General features: G+C 42.0%; 1 protein-coding gene across 1 annotated transcript in view; it reads right to left on the bottom strand.

Annotated features, from left to right (window-relative positions):
- Positions 1 to 15,837, bottom strand: part of NDUFS4 (NADH:ubiquinone oxidoreductase subunit S4) — a 55,922-nt gene extending 40,085 nt beyond the window's left edge. The window contains exon 1 of the mRNA XM_075726857.1: positions 15,752 to 15,837. Within this exon, the coding sequence (XP_075582972.1) occupies positions 15,752 to 15,837 (86 nt within the window). The remainder of the gene's footprint in view (positions 1 to 15,751) is intronic.
- Between the last annotated feature and the right edge of the window lie 8,914 nt (positions 15,838 to 24,751).

The following is a 24,751-nucleotide window of genomic DNA, read 5'->3' as shown; positions in this document are numbered from 1 at the left end:
CAAATGGAATGCGACAAACAGAAGCAGGTCACTTTTCAGAGCTGTATGCTCTCAGCAGTTATTCTAGATGAGAATGGAATAATCTAGCTAATACTAATGCATATGATTTTATTTCACCCTTGCTTTGTCAACTTTGCCTCATCTCAGCCACCTTACTCTTCAATTTCCTTCCTGACATCAGGCTTTTTTCCTCAACTCCTCTTTGAACTGTTGCCATTCCACAATTATTGGGTACCTAGCTCCATTGTATCACATGCCTTAATCACACAACAGGCCATTTTTAATTCTTCTGCCTGTCCACATCATTCCTTTGTTGACATATTTCCAGCTTCCTTTTCACACACCTCTGAGTGGAACAACCCCCATGAAACGTTCAGTAAATCTTTGCCTACTGAGTTACATGCAGAGAAGATACACCAATGGTGCCATCCTACACCCAAGAATATAATTTGAGTTTTCAAGTCAGCTTGTGCTCTAATATTAACAGTCTGAAGACAAACTCTGTCAGACCATGCATCAGGACCCTGAGGGCACTAACAGGTCTTAATGGCCGTGACCAGCCTCACCCAGGGCCTCCAGGAACACCCCCTGCCTGTGGCCCTGGAGCTCCATTTAAGCCCAGCTCTGGGTCTTCAGCCCTTGCCTGAGCAACATCATTAAGTGTACCTCCCGCCAGCCCTGGCTCCAGCTCCTGTCTCAGAGCCTGGCTAGGCCCTCACCCAAGCTGCAGTATGACTCCAGTCCTGTTCAGACCCTGTTGCCTGGATAGACTTCAGACATATGCTGCAGCTTGTCTCCAAACCTGTCTCCGGTTCCTGCTGCTCCTGACTGGACTGCCTGGACAGACCCTGGACCCTGCTCATGACTTTGCCATGCCTGGGACTGATGCCCCTGTTACCAGCACCCAGATCTCCTCATGTACGGATGCTGTGGGACTGTGCCCTGGTCAGTGAGGGCACACAAGCTTCCAGCTTGCCTTACCTCCAGGAGCAGCCAGCCCTTGCTGCTGCCTGGCACTGTGCTAGCCACTAGTTCCCATCAAATTCAGTTTTTCCAGTGTATGCAATGTATTTACACTTGTTTCTTTCTAAAAAGATACTAACTGCACAGGTTTCTTTGTTGTGGGTACCAGTGTGATTAACTAGCTTCTACAATACACATCTGTCTTTATCTTAAAACAAATAGTTGGCTGCAATGTAAGCAATCTATGTAAGTGTCTCCAACAGAAGTTTTAAAAAAATTATCACATCATAACTTTAACTGCTATTCTACATGCAAGTGCAAGTAACAATTACATGGTACTAGTTCATTAAAAAAAAAAAAAAAAGTCCTTTCTTCTAGAGGGTACTTTATCAGCATCTGCAGTCTTGGGACAACAATTCTTTAAATTGATGAAGGATAAATTAGTATGTTACAAGAGTAATACAATGAAACCACCAAGCTACTTAAATGAAGTCTACTTTAAAAGAAAGCTTGAGTGCCCTGTTGTTCCATAATCACCTTACTTCATTTTCTTTCCATTTACTGCTATTTATTAACGTAGACACACCTTACAAGTGTTTTTGGAGAACTCACCTTTGAGAATAAAAATAACCTCACCAAGCTACCCTATTTGTGTGTTCTCTTGTATTCTTACTTATACACTGATCCTCTCCTCCTCCACTGGTACTATTCTTTCCTTTTGCTAGTCTCTTTTCATATTCTTACTGTCTGAGCATCTATTAGCTCTCTGAAAGAAGACTGCTAGCCTTGCTATTGCTCACTCTTTTCTAAAGTGGAATAAACCCTTAAGGCAAAACTGGTCCTTCAAATGCAAACCTTATTCTTGAATTCCAGTTCAGACAACAACATTCAGATTATTTGTCTCTTTCTCTGGTAGGCACAATCAACACTGACATATGACAAAACATCACTGCTGCAGAATTTCCCTTCAGATAACTTACACAGCACATACAAATACTCCTTGAATACATGACAAAACAGTCAAAGCCACTGCATGAAGAGCTCTGTGGTTTCTTCCTTCTTTTAAAACGTAGTGGTTCTACTAAAAGTAGTAAGCCACTTGTTTATTCTTGGATCTTTAAATAGCCACAAAATACATCTCTGGTTTTATAATGAAAGATGGTACTTCTGAACATTATTCACATCAGATGCAATATCCATAAAAATCTCTACTTAAAACTACTGAAATACATAGAAAAGATGAAAAACTAAACAGTTATCCTCTGCAACAAAATTTTGGTTTGGGCTTTAATACAAATGGCATACTAATATTATTACTTCATTAGACTGATAGCAAATGACAACATCAGAAGAAGTATTTACATATAGAGTATACATTCATAAAATATAGGTCTTCAAATATTTTATATAAAATACATCAAATCTGATTTTTAAAAAATAATGAATAGAAGCTGTTTATGAATCTTCCATGTTAACACTCCAGGAATAAGCATCTCCAAGAATTGTTTGCCCACACACATTCTGAAGCTGCCTACAGTCTGTCTAGCTGAGTCCAAAGTCAATGTACTTCCTCAACATCAGTCACAGGTCAAGGGATGATTAAGACAGACAGGAATTACTGCAGCTAGAAAGTGGCTTGTTAACAAAATGGTACCTAAACATACTGTTATACTGCCAGGAGGGAACAACTCCACTTTGAAACTCAGACAGAGATATGCCATCCATTTCTTAGGAAATATGGAAATAGGCATTATAAAGAAGGTAACGTTAACCGTTCAGCTTGCCTCCTGCTAGTTTAAAAATATATTTTATTAGAAACAATAAAGGATGTGATCTTAAGACAGTTTGGAGGTATCCTTTGTAACACACTCAGAATCAAATTCTTACAAAAGAATTTAGAAAGCTTAGCAAAACCCACTGTATTGCCATAAGGACAAACACATGTACATGGATAAAATGTATAAAACAATAAGCTCTTAAGGATTATACAAATATACTGAAACTATTAGTATAAAAGAAGATTTTTTTAAACTTGGGGTTTTTTTAAACTATTTGTGAGTTGGTTGAAGCTTCCCTGCTAACTATATAAGCCTCTCAGCATTACAATCTCTTACAACAGACAATTCCATCTATGACAGACAATTTGGCCAACAGCAGAAAAATCAATAGCTGCCTGGCGGGGTGGGATATCTTTAATTTTCAGTTTTTCTCAAAAGACTAGTAATTTAATTTCAGGCCCTATGGTAACCAAAACCAAAATGCAAACAGACACGGTTCACTCTCAAAGAACCAAAAATGCACAAGTTTAAGAACAGGTATTTTCCTTGATCACAAAGAATCACATAAAACATAGTAACTATGAACACAACTGTGAGTTAGTCCCAGACAGAACTAAATAGTGACATTGCCTTTGTACATCCAGAAATTTACCTTATGCCTTACACATGCTTAAAGTTCACAAATTCCTGTAAAAAAAAAAAAGTTGACAGAAACACGCACAAGGTTGAGGATAATGAGAAGTTATTACCATACTACGTAAATGATTTGTCCATAGAGTAAGTTATACAAAGATGTCACCAGATAAAAATATCAACCATATTAACTGTAATTAGTGTTTCCATCCTCACTATTCATCAATATGTGCTTAACAACAGGCAAGATTTCCCTCAGTGCCACAGGGAAGACCTATTACATCGGTGTAATACACTGACAGCTATACGCTGGTCTAATAATTCCTATCGTGGATTTGATTTGCATTTATTTCCTCCCCAAAAAAGAAATATCAGATACTGATTTTGCTTGTGCCTGGTTGTGAATGAGAGGCGAAAGCAGCATGTTATTGAGGTAGGTGGTATCAATTAAATTCTCAAGTTACTCTGGGTTTTCGAATTTAACAACTTCTGAATCTCCCCGGTGCATTTTGATAGTGCCTGTTTTTGTGAAGAACAGCTTTGAAAGTGACAGTTCCTATCAGTCAGAAATACAACCCAACCCAACTGTCTTCTGCGCTTTTCCAATCATATACAAATATTGCATCAAGTTGAGCTGTATAATGGAATAACAAGGTTAATTGAGTCATAATGCTCAAACCTACATTAAGGCAACATCAAGGTCATTCCTACAACCCACAAAGTAGTATTTTTCCAGTATGACTTAAACCTGCTGAACAGTATATATTAAACCACCACCACTAAAGCAAATTTTGTTATTTTGTTAACATAGATTTGAAATTCTATCTATTGACAGCTGGCATTCAAATTCTCTTTCTCCATGTATCCATATGGCATTTCACAATCTTTCTATCAATTTATTTATTTATTTGAAGGAAAAAAAAAAGTGTCTGAATTCATTGTAACAAGTTCTACAAATACATTTCTCTCAAAGTTCGAGATACCAAATATTTAGTATTAGGAAATACCAATATAGAATCATAGAATCATAGAATCATCTAGGTTGGAAAAGACCTTTAAGATCATCCAGTCCAACCATTAACCTACACTACCAAGCCCACTCTAGACTAATCAAGGGTAGACCAGACTAAACCATATCCCAAAGTGCCACATCTACCCGTTTTTTAAACGCCTCCAGGGATGGTGACTCCACCACCTCTCTGGGCAGCCTGTTCCAATGCCTGACCACCCTTTCCGTAAAGAAATTCTTCCTAATCTCCAGTCTAAACCTCCCCTGGCGCAGCCTAAGCCCATTTCCTCTTGTCCTATCGCTAGCTACTTGGGAGAAGAGACCAACACCCACCTCACTACAACCTCCTTTCAGGTAGTTGTAGAGAGCGATAAGGTCTCCCCTCAGCCTCCTCTTTTCCAGGCTAAACAACCCCAGTTCCATCAGCCGCTCCTCATAAGACTTGTTCTCCAGACCCTTCACCAGCTTCGTTGCCCGCCTCTGAACACGCTCCAGCACCTCAATGTCTTTCTTGTAGTGAGGGGCCCAAAACTGGACACAGTATTCCAGGTGCGGCCTCACCAGCGCCGAGTACAGGGGGACAATCACCTCCCTGCTCCTGCTGGCCACAGCATTCCTGATACAAGCCAGGATGCTGTTGGCCTTCTTGGCCACCTGGGCACACTGCTGGCTCATGTTCAGCCGGCTATCTACTAACACCCCCAGGTCCTTTTCGGCCAGGCAGCTTTCCAGCCACTCCTCCCCAAGCCTGTAGCGTTGCATGGGGTTGTTGTGACCGAAGTGCAGGACCCGGCACTTGGCCTTGTTGAACCTCATACAGTTGGCCACGGCCCATCGATCCAGTCTGTCCAGGTCCCTCTGCAGGGCCATCCTACCCTCCAGCAGATCGACACTCCCACCCAATTTGGTGTCGTCTGCAAACTTACTGAGGGTGCACTCGATCCCCTCATCCAGATCATTGATAAAGATATTGAACAAGACTGGCCCTAAAACAGAGCCCTGGGGAACACCGCTCGTGACCGGCCGCCAACTGGACTTAACACCATTTATCACTACTCTCTGGGCTCGGCCACCCAACCAGTTCTTTACCCAGCGAAGAGTATGCCTGTCTAAGCCGTGAGCTGCCAGCTTCCCGAGGAGGATATTATGCGAGACGGTGTCAAAAGCTTTGCTAAAGTCCAGGTAGATGACATCCACAGCCTTTCCATCATCTACCAGGCGGGTCACCAGGTCATAGAAGGAGATCAGGTTGGTCAAGCAGGACCTGCCTTTCATGAACCCATGCTGGCTGGGCCTGATCCCCTGGTTGACCTGTACTTGCCTGTGGAGTTCGCTCAAGATGAACCTCTCCATAATCTTCCCCGGCACCGAGGTCAGGCTGACAGGCCTGTAGTTCCCCGGGTCCTCCTTCCGGCCCTTCTTATAGATGGGCGTCACATTGGCAAGCCTCCAGTCATCAGGGACCTCCCCTGTTAACCAGGACTGTTGATAGATGATGGAAAGTGGCTTGGCAAGCTCCTCTGCCAGCTCCCTCAGTACTCTCGGGTGGATCCCATCCGGCCCCATAGACTTGTGAGCGTCCAGGTGGCATAGCAGGTCATTAACTGCTTCCTCCTGGACTATGAGGGCTCCATTCTGGTCCCTATCCCTATCCTCTTGCTCAAGGGCCTGAGTACCCTGGGGATGACCGGTCTGGCTGTTGAACACAGAGGCAAAGAAGGCGTTAAGTACTTCAGCCTTTTCCTTATCCTCGGTGACAATGTTCCCCCCCACATCCAGCAAAGAATGGAGATCCTCCTTGGCTCTCCTTTTATTGCTGATGTACTTATAAAAGCATTTTTTATTGTCTTTTACAGCACTGGCCAGATTGAGTTCTAGCTGGGCTTTTGCCTTTCTAATTTCCTCCCTGCAGGACCTAACAAGATCCCTGTACTCCTCCTGAGCTGCCCGCCCCTTCTGCCAAAGGCGGTAGACTCTCCTTTTTTCCCTGAGTCCCCGCAAAAGCTCCCTATTCAGCCAGGCCGGTCGATTTCCCCGCCGGTTGGTCTTACGACACACGGGGACAGCCCGCTCCTGCGCCCTTAAGACTTCCTTCTTGAAGAGGGCCCAGCCTTCCTGGACCCCTTTGCCCTTCAGGACCGCCTCCCAAGGGACTTTCCCAACCAGGGTCCTGAAGAGGGCAAAGTCTGCCCTCCGGAAGTCCATGGTAATAGTTTTGCTGCCCCTCCGCTTAGCATCACCCAAAATTGAGAACTTTATCATGTCGTGGTCGCTAAGCCCGAGACGGCCTCCGACCTCGACATTTCCCACAAGCCCTTCTCTGTTGGTAAACAGCAGGTCAAGCGGGGCACCTCCCCTGGTAGGCTCGCTTACCAGCTGCATTAGAAAGTTATCCCCCACATGCTCTAGGAACTTCCAAGACTGCTGCCTCTCTGCTGTGTGGTATTTCCAGCAGATGTCTGGCAAGTTGAAGTCCCCCATGAGAACAAGGGCTAGCGATTGCGACACTTCTGCCAGCCGCTTATAGAATGCCACACTTCTGCCAGCCGCTTATAGAATGAAATATGAAAGACTTTTCCATAAAAAAGTTAGGGGTTTTGTTTTGAAAACAAAGTAAGTGTCATTTTCAAACCCAGTGTGAGAACCTATTTTAAATTGTATAATCCCTGAAGGAAAGTATTATGTCCCTCTGTTTTAGGATACTAGTGCCAACAAACTTCACTTCTACCCTCCAAGGCTTTTTTGTTTGGGGTTTTTTTTTTTCTGTTTGCTTTGGTGTGGTTTGGGGTTTTTTTTTTGTATCTCCACTCCTCTTCAAATCTTCAAAGTAAAGAGATTATTAAGAAAAGAAAATGATGTAAGAAAACAGGCAAGGAAGGGAAGAGACCAGCATGGCTCAGTCAAGACCTGCTGGTCAAACTAAAGACCAAGAGGGAACTGCACAGGCAGTGGAAGCAGGGACAGGTGTCCTGGGGGGAATACAGGGAAATGGCCCGGTTGTGTAGGCAGCGGGTCAGGAAGGCCAAGGCGAAGCTGGAGCTGAATTTGGGAAGGGATGCAAAGAGTAACAAGGGCTTCTACAGGTATGTCAACCAGAAAAGGAAGGGCAAGGAAAGCATACCTCCCCTGATGAACAATGGTGACCTAGTATCAACAGATGAGGAGAAAGTGGAGGTATTCAGCAACTTCTTTGCCTCAGTCTTCACCTGCAACCTCTCTCCTCACCCCTCCTGAGTCGATGGACCAAAAGATGGGGACCAGGGGGGTAAAGCCCCTCCCACTATAAGGGAAGATCAGGTTCATGACCACCTGAGGAACCTCAATGTACACAAGTCTGTGGGACCTGATGAGATGCATCCCAGAGTCCTGAGGGAATTGGCTGATATAGTTGCCAAGCCACTCTCCATAATGTTTGAAAAGTCATGGCAGTCCAGTGAAGTCCCTGGTGACTGGAAAGAGGGGAATGTTGTGCCCATTTTTAAAAAGAGAAGAAAGGAGGACCCTAGGAACTACCAACCTGTCAGCCTCACCTCTGTGCCTGGGAAGATCATGGAACAGATCCTCCTAGAAGCTGTACTCAAGCACATGGAAGACAGGGAGGGGATTCGAGACAGCCAGCACGGATTCACCAAGGGCAAGTCCTGCCTGACCAACCTAGTGGCTTTCTATGAAGGAGTGACTGCATCAGTGGACAAAGGAAAAGCAATGGATGTCATCTATCTGGACTTCTGTAAAGCCTTCGACACGGTCCTGGCACAACATCCTTCTCTCTAAATTGGGGAGATAAGGATTTGATGGGTGGACTGTTCGGGGGATAAGGAATTGGCTGGATGGTCACATCCAGAGGGTTGTGGTCAATGGCTCAATGTCCAAATGGAGACCGCTGACAAGTGGAATCCCTCAGGGGTCCATACTGGGACCAGTGCTGTTTAACATCTTCATCAGTGAAATAGACAGTGGGATGGAGTGCACCCTCAGCAAGTCTGCAGATGACACCAAGCTGAGTGGTGCAGTTGACATGCCAGAAGGATGAGATGTCATCCAAAGGGACCTGGACAGCTGGAGAGGTGGGCCTGTGTGAACCTCATGAGGTTCAACAAGGCCAAGTGCAAGGTCCTGCACCTGGGACGGGGCAACCCCTGATATCAATACAGCCTAGAGGATGAAGGGATTGAGAACAGCCCTGCGGAGAAGGACTTGGGGGTACTGGTGGATGAAAAGCTGGACATGAGACAACAATGTGTGCTCACAGCCCCGAAAGCCAACCTGGGCTGCATCAAAAGCAGCGTGGCCAGCAGGTCGAGGGAGGTGATTCTGCCCCTCTACTCCCCTCTGGTGAGACCCCACCTGGAGCACTGCGTCCAGCTCTGGAGCCCTCAGCACAAGAAGGACATGGACCTGTTGGAGCGGGTCCAGAGGAGGGCCACCAAAATGATCCGAGGGCTGGAGCACCTCTCCTACAAGGATGGGCTGAGAGAGTTGGGGTTGTTCAGCCTGGAGAAGAGAAGGCTGCAAGGAGACCTTATTGCAGCCTTTCAGTACTTAAAGGGGGCCTATAAGAAGGATGGGAACAGTCTTTTTAGCAAGGCCTGTTGTGACAGGACAAAGAATAATGGATTTAAACTAAAGAAGAATAGATTTAGACTGAATATAAGGAAGAAATTTTTTACACTGAGGGTGGTGAAGCACTGGCACAGGTTGCCCAGAGAGGTAGTGGAGGCCCCATCCCTGGCAACATTCCAGGTCAGGTTGGACGGGGCTCTGAGCACCCTGATCTGGTTAAAGCTGTCCCTGCTCACTGCAGGGGGGTTGGGCTAGATGACCTCTAAAGGTCCCTTCCAACCCAAAGCATTCTATGATTCTATGATTATTAGGTTCTCAGATCAGTAGATTTAGGGGAAAAAGTCATTCTGGCATGTAATAATGTTTTTTTTAAAGATATGACAAACTTTAGGTAAGTGACCTGTAGTTCTGAGCCCACAATGAATAGTTGCCACAGAGCTGCTAAGAAGAGCTTTCAGCTGTTCTAGTGCAGAAGCAAGCACGTCACTTACTTACTAGTTATCTTTCAACACAAACATACCTTAAATGTCTGTCTGCTTGCTTCTGTTTAACCTTCTCGTGCTGAAAAGGCTCTCACTCCTCCCTCTTTGGGTTTCTAATTCCAGAAGTGAAGGAGCCAAATGTAATTAAAATAAGTCACTCCAAGTTATATTCCCAATAATTGACAGCAATTTAAGAAGCCTCATGAGGAACATTTTGCTGTCATAACACCTGCTCTACTTACTTCTCCATAATTACATTAAAAAAACAGCCATTTCCAGAATACCACATCTCCCCCTTGCCCCCATACTCAAACTTAGGCTCTCCCAACGTCTTTTCCCCTTCTGCCCCTCTTACTTCCATGTCTTTCTACCCATCCTCTTCCTCACCTAGACCAATACTGAAAGTACCTGAACTTTAAGAGACATTATGGGAATCCCACAGAACTTTAAGAACAAGAATGATCTTGATCTTAACACACTAGGAGACAAGTTGTGCACTAGAAGCCTAAACTACATTATACACAGTATTTTTCACTTTTTCGTTTCTCTAATCTGTGACAGAGTTCTTCACTTTGTCAGCAACATCCTACTGCTCTAACTTTTCATTACATCTCACATCTTTGTTCCTCCATGGGGGCTTTCCAAAGCTTGCTCTTCCTGTTTCAAAGGAAACACTCCTACACCCTACTTCCCATAATGTCAAACAGCGAAGCCAAAAGCAGGAAATCTAAAATACCATTCTGGTTCACCAGAGCCACTCTGACCTCGTAATAAAGGTGCATATCCATGAACAACACACCACTCATGAATAAGACAGTATGTTATTGTCCTGTCAACTCTTACAGGACAGAAGAAAGTAGGGATGGATTAGCAGCTTTGAGATCCTACGTGAAGTACTGCAAAAGGACTCAAGTCATCCTACTTGTCAGAAATCTCCTCTCCCTCAAAGTATGCAAAACTGATTGGGGAATGAGGGCCTTCCTTCACAAGAGCCAGACACCAGATCATCATCAAAGGACATGCAACTATAAAAAATAACCACTGATGATACTTTCAGTCACAGTGAATATGCAAGATTTGGCTGCTAGACCCTCTCTTATCCACACAATCATTATTTGAACAGTGCGGACAGAGTCAAAGGGAATGCGTTTTAAATGAATTATACACTTAGATATATGGAACATCTACTTCTCCCAAACTACTGCTTCAGGCTGTCTGCAAGATCAGACAAACACTCACTGCTGCCTGGAGTGTTGTTTTTAATCTTATGCTCATTAAGTGTACAAACTGCAGTGGTGTTCATCTTTTTCTCCCCTTGCTATGTCTCCATTTGTCTCTCCACATCTTTCACCTTCAGTCTGCTCCAAACCTCCAGGTCACCACAATCTTATGACCAAAAAATTCCCTGGAGTTCTATTCCACATTTCAGTTTACAGTTGTACTATTGTGTTTTAAGATAGTCTGATTCACTGTACCTGCTCTGATAAGCATTAAAACCAAAATAGATATAGAAGATAAAATTGTAAAATTCAACCTAAATACGTATTTTAACAGGTGTTTTTCCCCTATGAATAACCAAAATGAAACTATGTATAAACACCACTTATACAGCAAAAGCAAGACCTCAAAAAACTTTTCCCCCTCGCCTGATCTTGAAATTTTATTCCAGGTACTGTTTGCAGATGCAGTTAGCCATTGCAGTTAATTTGTATTAAGTTAAATGATGCAAGAACTATTTTTTTAATAATGAAAACCAAAACTTCTGATGTATCTGAACCTGACAACACTGCACATACATTATCCCGCACAGTATATAAGAATAAGTAGCAGACAGGCATTACAGCCAGATGAAATAATATAAGTAATACAACTGCTGCAACACGCTAGTTACTCCAAATGATAAAAATGTCACACTGGCTAGCACTAACACTGGCTAAATAGTGCTTCTATTAACGAGATGCAGTCAGAGCTTTGTGCATCTTTGTGTAGCTCTCTGATCTACCCAGATCTAGATCTCGGAAGTCTACTAAGCCCTATTTTAACATATGGCTTAGTATGAACATGCAACAAAAAAGCCAACACTATTTTGAAGAAAGGAAAAGAAAAAAAACACCAAACAGTAACAGACAAGAATAAGCTAGTTATCTTGAGGGGGAAGAAACCTTTTTTTGAAAAGTTAATAAACATTTTCTCTATTATTCATGAAAGAGCAAGATAGAAAATGAAACAGGTTTCTTCTGTATTTTACAAGTCCTTTATTCTCCCACAAAAATGGCTTCCCCGTGTTTCTACTGAGGGGAAAGCTTGCTTATGGATATGATAACTGAAGAATAAGATTTAAATGGCATCCCAGGTTTCCTCATTCTCTTGAGCATACAGCATGAACTGAATAACTGGCTTTCTACTACACCAATGTCCATAATTCTTTGCTTTCATAACCTCAAGTATCCATTTGTGATGAACTAGCAAAACATTTGCTATCATGCTCCAAGTCTTTACAACAGAATTACAAGAGGAAGGTAACACATTTTGAAGAACCATCATCTATCACTGAAAACTGACAAGAACAATCCATTACCATGAAACATAGGGACTGTGTGGTCAGGTATTACACCTGTGCACACAAAATACACTGCTTGTGCAACAGAAATTAGTATCTTTGTATCCTGACTGTAATACCTTGTGAAATAAAGGGACTCTTAAATACAAGTGATTTTTGAACAAACAGCTGATTCCCAGTTCAGTGGAAATTTGTTTGAAGTTTTCCTTTCCCAGCTCCACCTACCCACATTCTCTAATGCAAGGAGACACTGCAGTCTTTCCCAAGACAAAGACATTTGAGAGTCCCTCCTCTGCTTTCCTCCAATTCACATGAAATTTAAAGAAATGTAACTGTATTACTTAAATTATATCCCTTAATGAAATTTTGGCTGCAGATAACTAAGAGGTAAAATGTGAAGTAATTAGGTAAGACAGACAAACAAGGTACAACTTTCCTGCTGAAGAGGTCAAACTCAGGAGAGCACATGCAACATAATTTCAAGCTCCTGAAACCTCGACAGCTCTTACAGCATGAAAGCTTCAAAACTGTGATCTAAGCAAAGGACGCACTTCTACTTTCTGTATCAGCTCAAGCTATCTGCTGATTAGGCTCACCACCAGACAGAGTAACAATTGACTCAGTAACCACTGCTTCAGTGACTCAAACTAGGCACACAGAACTTCAAGAAGATACAAGGAATGTTGCTGCATGTTCTCTTAACTTTGGACTGAACACTTACTTCCTTGCTGTGTTACCAGTTACAAGTTCAGAATCATCAAGCAGCTTAGGCATGCATATTTTGAAGTGCTTAAACATGTACTGATAAATTCAATCTTTGCATTAGAGGATGTCATAATATTTGTAAGAACCAAACATAACTCACTGAAATCATAACAGAATCTCTCTTGTGACTATTAGAAAGTGATCCTGGGAATTGTTTTCGAAATGAGAGGGCAGCTATATTATTCTGTAACTGAAGTTCTAAGTTTCACACGCAAAAATCTGCAAAAAACACTGCAAAACTACTGCTTGAAGGTTTTAACTTTAATCCTACAGTGCTCAAACAATAAGCTATATTACTCTCATAACCTAATTTAGGCAAATAACATGAAACTGTAATTTAACCAAGTTGTACCAAACTTGACCAAACCTTACTCTGAATCTGAGTAAACAAAAGCATAGTGCTGAAGTGACAGAAGAATCATTCAAATGCCCTCACAGCTGACAATTCCAGCATCTTCTTCAGTCATCTCCTAAGAACAGTGTTAACTTTCACTGTTAGTAATTCTAACACTTATATTTACTTTAAGACGCACATCTAGCGTACTGGTATAGTACATTCTTTCTACAGATTATTCCAATAATAAATTAGACAGACAAAGACTTTAAATATGCTCTAAATTTGCCATAACAAAGAAAGTACTTGCACCAAACTCTATCTGTCAAAATACCTTTCTGAAAGGAAACCAGTATCACAGGATCTGTATACGTCCAGTTGCAAGAGATGCTGCAACACATTGGCTTCTCAAAGAAGTAGGCTTTTGGTTAGTTGCTGATCATTATAACTGGAAAATAAGCTTAAGTAGTTTGTATTGTAAGACCACTTACAACGCTGTGTGATAGGGAAGTTCCTTTATCCACTTTTTACAAAATGAGATGTGAGATACTAAAGCTAGAAATGGGACTTGTATACTGCCAAGCTTTGAGGCTTCTACTCATCTACTGAAATTTATGATATTGGAGTCATCTAGATGTCTGGTAAAATAAAGAGGATTATATGGTATGTAAAAAGATACACTGTCTCCCGTGCACCTCTATCTAATTTCATTACCTCACTATGAGCTGCAGGAAGACATCTTGAATTTAAAATTTAGAGTCCTGAATTCTCTTCTGTAATTATGTACTTCCATTCTCCCTTCCAACTAGGGAGACTGCAGAGGCTGCTTAACAGTATTTTTTGTATAAAACAGTAACTGAGAAGAGGAAAAGTATAAGTTTCAGTGCCTACTTCATCAAGAAAGTAATTATTTTACAAAAATTATGCAATGAATAACAGCATTAACTGTTCCTTCATACTGCCAAAACCATCTTATTCTGAAATATCTTTTCCTTGTTTCAAGGAAAATTTTCTTCTCACTCTTCCAACATGCAATGACTGCAAAGACAAATAAATCTTCAAATAAGAGACACTCATAGTGCCTCCCTGAAACCTTCTTCTCCAAGAAACCTGCAGATTTATGATCAGGCCATTCTCCCATGGAATGTGAAGTGTAAGTTCCAGTCCACCTCTGGCAAATATTTTCAACTTCCCTCTTATTGGAAATACTAAGGAACACTAATTCTTCAGTCTCCCTCTGTGGCACAGCAGGAACCTAAGGCACTGTTTCAAAGAAGAAATTTACTGGAAGAAGTGTCAACTTAAGAGTCCCTACCTTGCATTTCCATGCTGTTCATTCCCACCCCTGCTACATTCTACTATTTGTTCTGCGATAACCACCTAAAAGGTAGAGTGGCAAAACTTTAAAACAAACAAACAAAATTTTTTTGAACCTGAATGAGTTGACTCATCCAATTTACCACATGGCACAGGCAACAGTTGTGTCAACACCACAGAGGACTAAAAGAAAGGCAGAAACAAGCAGTCAAACATGAACAGACAGTAAGTTTCTGCACTAGCATAGAGGAACTCCTAAATTCATATTCAAAGATTGCAACGCATTTTTATGAGACTGAGAATTAATCTTCAGCACTGTAAAACAGGTGCAATTTTAAGATGGAGGAAGGAGCAGTAACCAATGGGACAGTCAGAACATAAGAAGTAGGAAAAAACGGTATGGCCATAGTCTTTTCTCTTTCTGTGTGTGTATATATAGCTTTCTCTGTGTGGTTTTTTTTATATATACACATATGTAAAGAAAAACATATATAAAAAGACCCCACAGATTTTAAAAAATTACTGAAACTATCTTGTATGTATGTTTATATATAAAGATTTAAGTAACATGGAAAAGCAAACCCTCCAAATCATAGTTAATGGCACTGAACCGTATTTTTTCTCCTGACAAGAAGGGAGTCTTACAAAAACCTAAGTCCTGTGACATGCATGTAAGTAAACACATGCACACGTCGTCAACTAGAGGTTGGGTCATGTACTGGACTTTCAATACAGGTCTCTGCATTAAAGAAGCAAACAGCGAAGTGTCACCAAAAATTACTAAGTGACTTCCAGCATTATGCTGAGGAATCAGCAAAAGAGTGGCTACTTACCCCCTGAAAAAAGTAATAGATTTTGGGGAGGGGGCAGAGAGGAAAAGCAACAGGTACAGAACAGGGCAAAGGGGTGCAAATATCTGGGAAGACCGTGCTGGCGACGGAAAAAGCCATCGCCATCTCCGGCTCCCTAGCAGCGAGGCAAACGCTGCCCGCCACGCCGGGCATGGCGGGGCTCCTCTGCCGTTTCGACCATCTCCCGACCTCCGGGCGCCGCAAGGACACCGGGCGGACGGTCACAGCGGGGAAGGCAGCAAGGACAGACACGGACAGACACGCACAGCCTCGGAGGAAGGCCTCGGCCAGGCGCCCGCTGGCAGCCCGGCCGCACCCCGCTCGCGGCGGGGCCCTGCGCGGCCCCCCGGCCTAGCGCCCGAGGCGGCCGCGGCCAAGCCCTAGGCCCGGGTCAGCCTCCTCGGGAGCGCCGCTGCCCCCGCGGGCCGCCGCCGGCGGGCCCCTGGCTGCGACGGTGCCGCCCGGCCGGCCGGCGGAGCATCGCGGTGCCCGTTACCTGGCCGGCGACAGGCGGGCCGCGGCGGCCCCGCTCCTCGCGACAAGGTGCCTCAGAGCCGCTGACATTGAGAGAGCCGCCGCCATGACGCTCGCCGGAGCTGCTGGGAGACGGCGGCGTCGCAGGGCCAAACCTCCTCCGCCCAGACAGGAAACGCGAAGGCGAGGGCGGAAAGAGGGAGCGGGAGGGGCGGGCGGCGGGGGGGAGCCGGGCAGGGCGCCGTGGAGGAGAGGGCTGGAGAAGGGGAGAAGGGGAAGGGTAGGGGCTGCTGGTTCCCCATCGCCAGCACTGAGGAAGGTCAGGCGGGATGCCCGGAGCCCTGTGGAGGAGCCATGCACGCGTTTGGGGCGCAGGTGTTCGGCCTAGAAGCGTTTTCTGATGGCTTCGGGCGGGACGCCATCTTCTCGATGGCAGGGGACAAGCCCCCGGGGGGGATGGCGCAGGCCTCCGGGCCCAGGGGCCTCACGGCCCCCCTGGCAGGGTGGCTGGGCTGGCCGCTGTCTGCGTCTCCGGGGTGGGCCAGCAAGGCAGGGAGGGCACGGCGGCCTCGGCCTCCGAGCCCCGGTGTCCCCAACCACCAGAGCTTGTTCTGCTTGGGCACAAACGCTGTGGGATGGATATTTTTGGCCTCGGCCTTTCCCCTTGCGTGTCACAGACAAAATGGTGCACTCCGTACAAAGATAGCAAAGCTTTTATGTATCTTAGAGCACCTGTTTTTTAACATACTTCTTAGTTCGCTATCTAGAATGGGTCCATGTTCTTGGTTCACTAAGATAAGCAAGTCTCTAACATACTGTGGTACTTTTAGGAGCTCTGTTTTGTCTTTAAACCAAGTTCAGCCTTACTTCCTGTATTCAAGCAAGGAAGACTGGCAAGACCCCTGTTCTCTTAAAGTGGAGTCATATTTTTAATACATTAACTGTAAAAGGGAACTAAATAACAGTACTTGTGCCCTGTATGCATTATGGTGCTGTGTTCATGGTTAAAGAAGACGGATTGCTATAAATCAAGAGTCAAATACGGTTGCTTTCAGTGCTAAAACCTCAAATGATGTAAATTTTCCAAAAATGCATGGTGCAAAAGCACAGTGTTACCGTACAATCTGTAATACTGTGAAGGACTGAAAAGTTTTTGGTTCGGGCGGGGGGGCAGAAGGCAGTATTCTTAAAATTATTCTGATTATATTAAAAATCTGTTGACATTTTTTAAAAAGCTTAGCTGAAGTTTCAGCTTCAATTGTACTGAAAACCTGAAAAAATACTTACAAATTTGTTGAACAAAAAAGTGATGAAATTCCTGCAGGAGGAGATGTTGGTTTTGACTAACTGTTTCTGCGTTGCTCCAGGAGAAGCTGGCCTTGTTCTCAATTTTGGCAGCATGGTTTGACAGGGTCAGATGCAAAAATTCTGCACAAGCAAGTAAATCCAGCATTTTCCTGCCCCAAATAAAGGAAGACGGAAGAAGAATAGTTCTAATGAAAAGTTAAACAAGCTTTCAACAAATGTCTTCTGCAGTTATCAAATCAACAGAGTACTAATTTCCAATGAGAACAAACAAACAAACCCCTTTTATTATATAATACTAATTAAATGTCAGACCTAGAGCCATTATTTCATAGTCTTTGTATTAGGCAAAGGTTGCAAAATACTTTCTATTGTAAATCATCCTATTAGAACTTCCCACTTTCAAATATGTCATTTTCTATGCTTTCTTCCCATCAAATATTTCTGAATTGTGGGGAAATGAAAATGTATACTGGTTTTCCCTTTCAAAACAGCAACAGTACTGCAGAAGAAGAAGTGAAAAATCTATCTGGGCAGCATAATACAGAGACACAGTAAGGAGAGTGATTTACAAATTTGGTTGGTTTACAGATAGGAGTATTTAAAATTAATTTTTCAATCATTATGGAGTATGTTCAAAGTCAGAGGTAGTAGGACAGACAGCAGGAGTAATTTTGTAGCAATGATGAAATGGCTTATATGGGGAGGTGATATCCTCTGTTAAATGCAGGTGGCAAAATACCCCAGCCTTTTGAACTTACAATTTTTCTTCAGAGGTTTTCAGAGAAAGACTTGAAAAACTCTGTTCCCCAAAGTTTTTTGTGATTTTTTTCCAACTGTATCAGTTATCAGCTTAATAATGTATGTTATCTCTCACACCAAACCTTCAGTCATGTACAGATAGACACAGTAAGAATATCTGCATCTCAGGAAATTCATTAATTTGTCTCTCCCAAAATCTTTGTCCAGTGCATGAGTGGTGGTAGGTTAGAGGAGGCATTCACACCAGCTCAGATTTACTTCAGCTAATCTAAACTTGTCCCTTTTATGGTACTTCAGCTAGGAGAAATATTCTGTCATTTCTGGAAGCAGAGGAAGATTTTATAGCTGTTCAAAGGCACCAGTGGTTTGGTGAGGCCAGTTGCCCTTGAGGGCTCCATTGTAAACTGAGGCAAGTTGTTTGAGTCTTTCTACTTCCCACCAGCTGGCAGATCATCATAGCTCAGCCAAAGACCTTTGGGGTATATCCAGCTTTGTATCTTGCGTCTTCTTTCACTGTCAGAGATGGAGCTGGTGGTTTGGGCAGCACGTTGAAAGCTCCTGTACTTCACGTGGCTTGGTTCTTTGAACTCCTGTTCTCCTTGCTACCTCTTCTTTGGGTGAGGGAAGGACAGAGGTAGCACACAGCAGCTGGAGTTTGGAGCTGCCACCTTATTAGCTGAGTCTGTCAAAGGAGGGTGCCAAATTCAGGAGCTGCCTTTGGCAGCTGCAGCGGCAGGACTGTCTTGTGCTAGATCACAGCGACTGATGGGCTTGAGCATGTGCACAAGTGAACGTGCTGCTAATTGCTAGCACAGTCCTGGAACCATTTTGGCCCTGGCCAATTAGCACCATCCCAAATGATGTCTGAGCACAGGCTGGGAACTAGTGTGAGCCTGGGACTGTTCCTAATAAGCTGTGTGGATGAGGCCATTCTGGGTTTTGGATTGTGTTTTTGGAGCAGGGGAGAAGAGGGGAAAGTTTAGCTCCATGGATGTGAGCTGTGCCACGTAAGCTGAGCTGCATTAGGGGTACAAAAGGGTCCTTGGACTGTTTATTTACTAATATAAATGTAACCATAGCATTTGTTGCTGAAGTATTATTTTATAGTAGTCACAAACACATGAGAGACTATTTCAAGACAAATAACCATAGCTCTCCAGAGACAGCATGTGTGGCAATTCCAAGTACACAGTTTACCGTGCAATTAATATGCACCAACGGTCCCTTGCAGTCTGCTGCCTGAGAAAGGGAGAGAGACAAATTTTTCTGTCTTCCACTGTTTCCCCAGGTTTAGAAGTAGACCTGTAAGATACTCCTACATAGGTTTAAGTTGAATGTATACTATTCTGATTGGCTTAAGTTTGTGTAAATGTATTCACACATGTAATGCATCAACTTTTAAAATCATCCTGTCTTAGGTTAAATTAATGGATTTGTGTGCATAACAGTCTTAGAAAATGAAGTGTTAAATGCTGTATTCCCCAAAATAATTCAATGCATTCATTTTTGAGGTGACTGCAGAAGAATCATTCTAAGTCCATACTTTCATGAAGGCTTAAACTTTTCATTCATAATTCTGGCTGCAAGCTGGTCTGTCACTGATATACTGTGAAACACTGTCCCTCAAGACTGAAACAGTTCATGTGCCAGCACTTATTGTGCTGTACAGTATGCTCACAGTTCCTATTGTCTCACTCTGAGAAAGCTTATTAGCTTAACCATGCAGAGTTAGAGTCATATTTTCTCTCCACATATGTGAGCTGCACACATTGTGAGAATTGGAGAGGAAAATTTAACCTTTTACTTTTTTCCTGCAAGACTGAGGTTGCACAGCTTTATTCCGTGCCCAAGCAAATCACTTCTTGTACAAATAATTTCATAGTCTCAAATAAAGCACAGTTAGCAGTAACAAGCAGAATTCTAGAGCTATTCCTTACTGTATTGTTGCTTTGAATTGATTTGTTTTCTTCTGGGTGGCATAGAGGAACTATGTAGGAAACAATACCATCAGTCTCAAAGATCTCGACAATCTAATGTGGCAAAGAACTGGTGGAAAAGAGGTACAACATACAAGCAAACTGATTATACTGGCTATAGCTGCATGTATTCCCAGTTCCATTTTGTTTGTTGGTGGTATTGCTTTTACATACAGAAGCTATGATTTCAGGGTTGGATAACTCTCAGATTCTGACCCTTCAGACATCTAAGCATGACAGCTTAACATACACTAATTCACATTAATTAACTTTTATAGGACTGGAACTTAGTTTTTAAAATACTAATTTTTAGTTTGAAAATTTTAATTTGAAAATTTTATCTTAGTACGAACTTACTCTTTAAGTAGTGACTCTTTTGGCTCTGTTCTGTCCAAAATAATTTATTTTGCTGATGAAATATCAGCTGCAGTTATGTTTGCAGGGTTTTTTGAGTATTTGCAGTGGGACAAAGACTGTTCCTCTTATATAGTCCTTTGCAAACTTTAGCATGCTTTAGGTGTCAGGATAAATTTAATGGGAGAATTTGTTCCAAATGTCAATTTCTGCATTAAAAGATGAGTTAGCATAAGAACATGATGTTTTGGGATTTTAGTATTTATTTACATTCTCTATACAGCAGCCAGGTTGGTAAGGAAGCTGACAATATTCTCAAAGTCTGTTTCATTGCATATGAAATTTAAAGTGCAGTTGGAGCTGTCTGGATTTAATTTTTCCCCCCCTGCTTTGGTATGGGGGAATAAAACATCTCAGCTCATACGGCAGAAAAAAATTAAAACCAGGCAGAGCCAGCCCCATTGTAAGCTTCACATGCAATCAAACAGCCTCGCAGGGAAACTCCCCTTCCTGGCTGCACTGCTGCCACTGGTGAACCACAATTAAAAAAAAAAAAAAAAAATCACTTTTTATACTCCCTGCTTTCAAGCTAGACATTGACATGTGAACCAAAATCTTCTTTTTAACTATTGCCTGGGAGGCCACCAAAGAATCCCAGCTGACCCCCTGCCATCAGAGTGAGTGATGGTCGGCTGCTGGTGTTGCAGCACACTTCCCCCAGGCTGCCACCCTGAGAGATCCCACCATCCACCGTCGGTGTGAGTGACATTAGCCCACTGGGCTTTGAAAACACTTTTCAGGTCGGTCATCGCGGAGAGATAGCTTCCTTCACACACACCATCAGGGTGAGTGACGTCAGGCCACTGGGGTTTAAAATACAGACCCTCAGGCTTGCTAAGCTGACACTGCTGAGAAAACTGCTTTTATTGTTTTACATCAGCAGGGACCTCTTTGTCTTTTTTTGCATTGTTTACTTAGAAGCCAGCCTCCCCCTTCCCCGACTCCCACCCCAGACAATTATTAACATCTGTAGGGTAATTCCTACTTTTTTTTTTTTTTTTTTTAATGGAGGTAAAGCAGATTTTAGTCTTTGAATTTTTATAGCCATCTGCTTTCTCATATGATTTTTGAAAGATCCTGGGTGTGCCTGAGTATTTGGTAGTGGGAGAGTCTTAGAATAATAAAAGGAGAGCAATTCTTAGAGATTCTAGTCCTTTTAGCTGTCGAGGTCAGACACTCCTTGATCGACAATGCTAATGATAATCATTCTTCCTTCTTAGCTTTTCCTGAGGTTCCTGGAAAATTAAGACTTCAGGTAATGTTTCTTTTCAGTCTTGACAGAGTATGCCTCTGGCTGGTGTTTGGTCTTCCAATTCATGCTGCAAAAATTAAAAGTCTCCTCTCTAGCCAACCACTATAGAAATCTATACCTGACATTTTGGATAGTTTTCGAACCCTAAACTCAGATGATGAGATTTTAGGAGCTTTGTGAAATAATACATGAGATTTAAGATAACTCCCTCCCCCCCACCCGCCCAGCTGGTTATTACGGAATAAAAAGATTTAAAATTCTCATTCTATAATATTGCTGAAAACACTATACCATAGAATAATATGTAGTGCAGTAGAAGTACCATTTTTCTGAATTCTATTTCCTGTTCATTCAAAATTAGGAAATGTTTCTTAATATATTACTATATATTAATATATTGATATGTTACTGACAAGTAGTGATTTTTAAAAATATTTATATCTAAAGGATTCTAATTCCTTATGAAAACAGCAAACATAGGTAATCTAAAATAAATACATGCATTTGAGAATTTAGGAAAATAAATTCTGAGAAAGATTACTTGGTTAATTGTTAATTTATTTAAAGGTATAGAATAGTATTGAAACTAACTTTTTTGGTCTGATTTACAACTATTTTTCTTTTTCTCTGCTCTGTGCAATTTGAAGCTCTTTCACTGATCTGATCTTCATATGGATGCATAAACTCATTTTGGAGTCACATTTCACAAGAGGTACTGTGCAGAGTACCATTGATCTTCAAGAGAAATTTGATTATTTAAAATAGTCTCACATTTTCAGTTTGCCTGGTTTTTAAATGGCATCAACTACAGATAGGTACTGAATGGCAAGTTTCATTGAAGAAAGAGGCTTTTTAGTGTTTTTGAGAGATTAGCAGGAAATTATTGAAAATATGTAATAAAAATATATTTTTATGAAGCAACTGGGCTGTCCAGTAAAATACATTTGAAAATAATTTGCTTTAGCCTTATGAGAACTGAAATATAGAACAGAAATATATTAACAGTGCAATACTAGATCAGACTGAAGTCCTTTCATGTTAGCATGAAAGTAGCCCCTAGTAGTTACCACTACGAAATGCTTCTGAGGACACTGCAGGCAAGGATGACACCAAGTCTTCCACACTGAAGTTCTCAACCTAAGTAATATCCTTAAAGTTTTTCCTACTTGTAAAAGTTCTTTTAAAGAAGCAATTTTAATGAGCTTGATAATGTTCCATGGTAGTAAACACTACAAGCTAGTTATGTATTGTGTGGGGTATTTTAAATTACTGTTCTAAGCTCCACCTCACTTTCATATAAACGAGACTTTCAAGGCCAACTGCTTGTCTACCCCATACAAACTGAAGCAACAACTGGACTCTGGGCTTCTGCATTTCAGAACCACAGACAAGATTGGGAATCTAACTTCTGTGCTATAAAATTTGCAGGAGGTTTCAAGGAGTGCTTTTGGTTTTTCTCCTGGCTGCAGCAATCTGTATGCGATTTGCCATTGTGCTCCTGTTTTCTTGACCAGACTGAAGAAAGCGCTTAGTTCTAGCTCTCTGTGCTGTTTGCAGGAGTTCGTGTGTTGCTCCGAGCATGTTGGTGTGCAGGCTCTCATACTAGCAGCACAACCCAAACAGCTCTGCTGTCTGGTGTGATCTGGGGAAGGGCAGCGTATGTTCAGTGCTGTGCAGTTTTGGGATTCTCCTGCGATGGAAATATCCAGGTCTCCACCTGGTCAAAAGGCTGACCATAGTATACCTGGTGTGAGGATTGATTCATTTGTCATAGACCTTTGCATTGCGAAACCTGTCTGTTCAGAACTGAGAAGTTGGCTCCAAATGTCATGAGTTTGTTAAAAAATTAAAAAAAAAAAAAGGGGGGGGTTGCCTCCAGACATTTGGGCCTTTTTGGTTTACTCAGTTTGCATATTCAAATTATCCTACAGAACCATGAATGTTATTTTGGATCTTTGTTGTAAAATGAAAATTAAGTTTTCTCTTAAGTACACAGCTTGAAAGTCTAAGATTCACGAGAGCTGCCAAAAAGTCTGCAGTATCTGTGACTGTCCATATAGAAATGAAAGATGGATGTCCCTATAGCAACTGGAATCTGAAATCAAGAGATTGCAAAAAGGAAGGCAACAACCCAGTTGGGTTGTGCTGGCTTTGGCTCTGAGTACTTTGGATAAGGAATTACAAGTTCTGTATCTGTCTGCCTTATGCACTGGCATGCTGGATCTGGAAGAGACCACACATGTATTTCTGCACCTTCTGTATTTGGATGGAAGACATCAAAATCTTCTACTAAAATGCAGCATGATATATAGTACTTTAAATTTTGATTGTGACCATCACTGTATTAACTGCATGAGGAATGTTGCTTTTGGTGACACAGTTAGTTTCTGCAAAAAGGATTGTGGTGCCAGGAAAATAATACGATTTCTGTAAAGCAGCTTTTGGAATTCTTAAGGATTAATGATTCTGTTTCCATGGAAGTAAATTACTGAAATATATATTGGCAGAATATTTTCTAAATAGACTATTTAGAAATGTCCAGAAAAAAAAAAATCTGAGTTGTTTATAAGAGAAGATGTTGAAGAATGTGCTGGGTTTACTCAATACACAGGTGAAGGAACACTGTGCCCTGTTCAAAATAACCCCCAGTCAGGTTACATGTTGTAGGAATAATTTTTTTTTTTAATGTAGCTGCTTGGCAATGGCAGCTTTATCTTGCCCACCACACCTCTCCCAAAATATGGTGTTATTTTTATGAATTAAGGCACCCGATTGCTTATACATAATAATTCTCTCTTTTCTCTTCTTCTCTAAATGGCTTTCTATAAACTCTTTTTTTGCTGGTTAAATCACAGTGACACCAGTGATGCACATTATTTTTCTGTTTGCTAAGATACTATAGCTTGTATAAAACTAATCACAAAAATGAAGTTCTGAAAAAGGTTGTCTGCTTACCTATGTTTCTCAGTATAGTTTGTTCTAAAGGCCTGAGCTCTGCTTTGTCGTTAGTGGTGTAAACAGTTAATTACAAGATTATCATTCTGGTACTCATGCAATTTCTATTGCATACCATAATTTGGCTTGACAATTTTAGAAAGAGCTATAAATTAGTAATTTCACTCCATTTGCATTGTCTAATTAAATAAGATTAGGACTACAAATGCTACAAGATTTCTACTTACAAGAAATAGTTAAGGTCTTAATTTTGGAGTGTATAGCTTGATGTGTTACCAAGTCAAATGTCAGGGTATTAAAATGAAATGATAAGTTGTAGGCCTATTTCAACATCTGGGGAGAATGGAATGGTTCTGTC

This window comes from Pelecanus crispus, chromosome Z, assembly GCF_030463565.1.
Source record: "Pelecanus crispus isolate bPelCri1 chromosome Z, bPelCri1.pri, whole genome shotgun sequence".
Taxonomy (NCBI): Eukaryota; Metazoa; Chordata; class Aves; order Pelecaniformes; family Pelecanidae; genus Pelecanus; species Pelecanus crispus.
This window is presented reverse-complemented; position numbering and strand designations above follow the sequence as displayed.